This window comes from Acanthisitta chloris, unplaced genomic scaffold, assembly GCF_000695815.1.
Source record: "Acanthisitta chloris isolate BGI_N310 unplaced genomic scaffold, ASM69581v1 scaffold28796, whole genome shotgun sequence".
NCBI lineage: Eukaryota > Metazoa > Chordata > Aves > Passeriformes > Acanthisittidae > Acanthisitta > Acanthisitta chloris.
In genome coordinates this window covers 317-3,397 of record NW_008680178.1, presented here as the reverse complement: position 1 = coordinate 3,397, position 3,081 = coordinate 317, and the positions used below count along the sequence as shown (strand labels likewise).

Genomic DNA, 3,081 nt, shown 5'->3' with positions numbered 1-3,081 from the left:
GGCCTCACCCGGCCGACCCGGCGTTTTATACCTACATGATGAGCCACGCAGCAGCCACAGGGAACCTGCCGTATCCATTCCCGTCCCACCTGCCCCTGCCGTACTACTCCCACATGGGCATCGGCGCCACATCGGCCTCTGCCACCACTCCCTTCAGTACCCCCCTGAGGCCGCTGGACACCTTCAGGGTTCTCTCCCACCCGTATCCGAGACCAGAACTGCTGTGCGCCTTCAGACATCCCTCTCTCTATCCTGCCCCAACTCATGGACTCAGCAGCGCCGGGGGCACCCCCTGCTCCTGCCTGGCTTGCCACAGCGGCCAGTCCAACGGGCTGGCGCAGAGACCCTCCGGATCAGACTTTACCTGTTCGGCCACAACCAGGACTGACTCCTTCCTCACTTTCACGCCCTCTGTGCTGAGCAAAGCCACCTCAGTTTCCATGGACCAGCGAGAAGAAGTACCTTTAACGAGATAAACCTTTGCCTCAGGGTTATTAAACACTCGTCCCTTTCCTGGGCTTCTCTTCGAGTTAATGTACCTACAGCCCATGTTTATTTAATCGTGTTCTCTCCTCAGAAGTGGACACCTACAGGGAAAAAAAAAAAAAAAGACTAAAAATAGGTCAGTCTTATAAGGATTTACATTCCAAGGAGAAAAAAATAAAAGAAAATAAAAAAGAAGAAGGAAAGAAATTACTAGTGATTTATTTCTGAAAAGGATTTTAGGCACGGAAGAGTAAGAAAATAAACCCGAGTGAAATACACTTCAGTAACCTATACAAATGAGCTGGGACTTCCTTTTCCATGGTAGACTTCTTACCAAGGGCTGGGGCTTCTGCGAATCACAGCAACAAACCTTATGCACAAACCCACGAGACGGAGAAGGAAAATCTGAAATACTTGAAAGAACATTATCTTGATAACGAAATGGCTTGTGCGCATGAGAAAGCAAAGCTGTAATCTCTCACTGTTCAGAAAATAAAAACAACGGGCAAACAGCAAAACCCCAAAAAATGTTTCCGGATTGCAACTCGTCAGTATTATCCAGTTCTCTCTATAGAGAATAACAATGCTTTACTATAAAGAAAACCTGTCATTCTGTACACTACTTTCGTGGTTTAATTGTATTCTTTACCCTCCCTTGTCTCATCCTTCGTTTTGAGCAGAAATCCAGCATTTATTTTCCTCTTTCATTCCAACTTTTATTTTTAAGAAACAGGCTGGAATTGACAGATAAAAAATATGAGTTCCGGCCTCCTTATGGGTCAGAGCTATTTGTCCTTTAAATAACAATGTCCTATTATCAGTCGCTGAAATGTGCACACACTGACGAAATTAGCAAGTGATGTATATGTAAAGAGGGTTTTTGAATATCGAATGTATAATACTCTGTGAGTAAAGACCCCGTGCCAAACACTAACAAGCCGCCAAGGGAAGAGATTAGGTGACAGGGAGCACAACTCCTTCAGACAATCACCAGTCTGTAAATTGGAGCAAAGACGATTTCCCTTCCTTTGTACTTCAGCCTTCAGTTCACTGATTGACTTTTTTTTTCTGTCTTCTTTCTTTCCTTCTTTTTCATTTTTAAAAATTATTTATTTCACGCGTTGGGTTTTGTGTTTCCTTTCTCACCTCTAATCTTTGCATTTGTATGTGTCCTTCACACTGGTCCCTATTCCTTCTCAAGGAGTATTCCTTACTCAAGCTCAGTCCCCCGCACCCCTAATTCAGAAGGAGGTAACATCGTTGCTTTTGCGTGAATTTCTGTAACCTAAAATTTAAAAAACGCCGACACGGGACTGGGTAATAGTTTCTTCCAAAACCGGAGTTGCTTATTTCACTCTATTTTAAAATAGCCCAAAGAATACACTGACATAATTTGTTACCATATGGGAATAAAACTTAATAGCAAGAAAAAGAACAAGACCAACAACGATAATAACGACACATTTTAACAACATCTCACTCGTATTTTTCTCTTGCTTGTTAAAAAAAAAAAAGTGAAAGTGTTGCTGTAGACGAATTTCACCGTGCAGGTTCTAATAGTTAACAGTTCAACAAGCAGGAAAATAAATGCTGCAGAGAACAAAGACGTGTTGACACCGCTGCTATCTACTTTGAGCTAAATTGCTGAGAAGCCTCTGCTTTATTGTCACACAAGAGACTTAGGAGAGGGAATGAATAGCAGCGTTTCCCTATAGCGGATGCAAAGCAGGGAAGAGACACAGGCGTGCCAGGATATATTTTTCCAATAAAAAAAAAGATGTTGTTCGTTACAGCTTTTAAAAACCTGATCCAAACTCATCATCTTTAAATCATTAAAGGCGGATTGTTCCGCCCCTTCAGAATGAGATGTTCTCTTGGACATGGAAACCGATGGCCCCTTTTGGTCACTCACAAATAGATTCGCCCCCCCCCCACCCTCTCCCCGGAAATAACAATTGTAAACGGCGTTCATGGGCAGTGCTGAACAACGTCCGAGCTTTGCAAGCTTTGTCCCTCCTTTACTTTGTCTTAGTAGACAGGAGAAGAACCAGTCCGACAAACCAAGAGCCGCTGAGCCATAGCCTGATACAATCCTCCGGCGATCCCAGGAGAAGGGAACGCTGAAGAGGGCGGGAGGCGGTGGTGTGCGGCAGCTGAGCGCTACCCAGCAAAAACGGGGGTCCTAGATAGCCCAGAACCCCCCGTTCCTCGGCCAGGCGGAGGCACCTGCCGGGACGCGATCGCAAGGCAGGCCGGGGTGGCTGCTGCGATTGTGGCGCCAGTTTGCTCTTGCAAAATGAGCAATTCAGAAAATGACATAGGCAGGGGTTTAGGGCAATATATATATTATTTTTTTCAAATACATATATTTTATATATCTAGGTGTGTGTGGGAGAGAAAGTGAGTATTTAAACCTCTGTTTACCGCTTCCACCCGTGAAGCGGACATCCCCCTTAACTAGCGGGCAGCGGGGAGCCAGGGACAGAGAGCGGCCGCAGCCGGCACAGTTCTCCCCACAGCCCACTCTTGGAGGATGCTGCGGCAAAGAGTGGCTGGGGATTTCTCTGCGGTTCGGTCACAGGGCAGAGATTGCCT

The 3,081-nt window shown here is 45.6% G+C and overlaps 1 protein-coding gene across 1 annotated transcript; it reads left to right on the top strand.

The window, feature by feature from the left end:
• Positions 1-5: 5 nt before the first annotated feature.
• On the top strand, positions 6-476 carry EVX1 (even-skipped homeobox 1; the record flags this gene model as incomplete). The annotated part of the gene is made up of 1 exon (XM_009077631.1): positions 6-476. A coding segment is annotated over one exon (471 nt), but the record flags the coding sequence as incomplete, so codon positions are not given.
• Between the last annotated feature and the right edge of the window lie 2,605 nt (positions 477-3,081).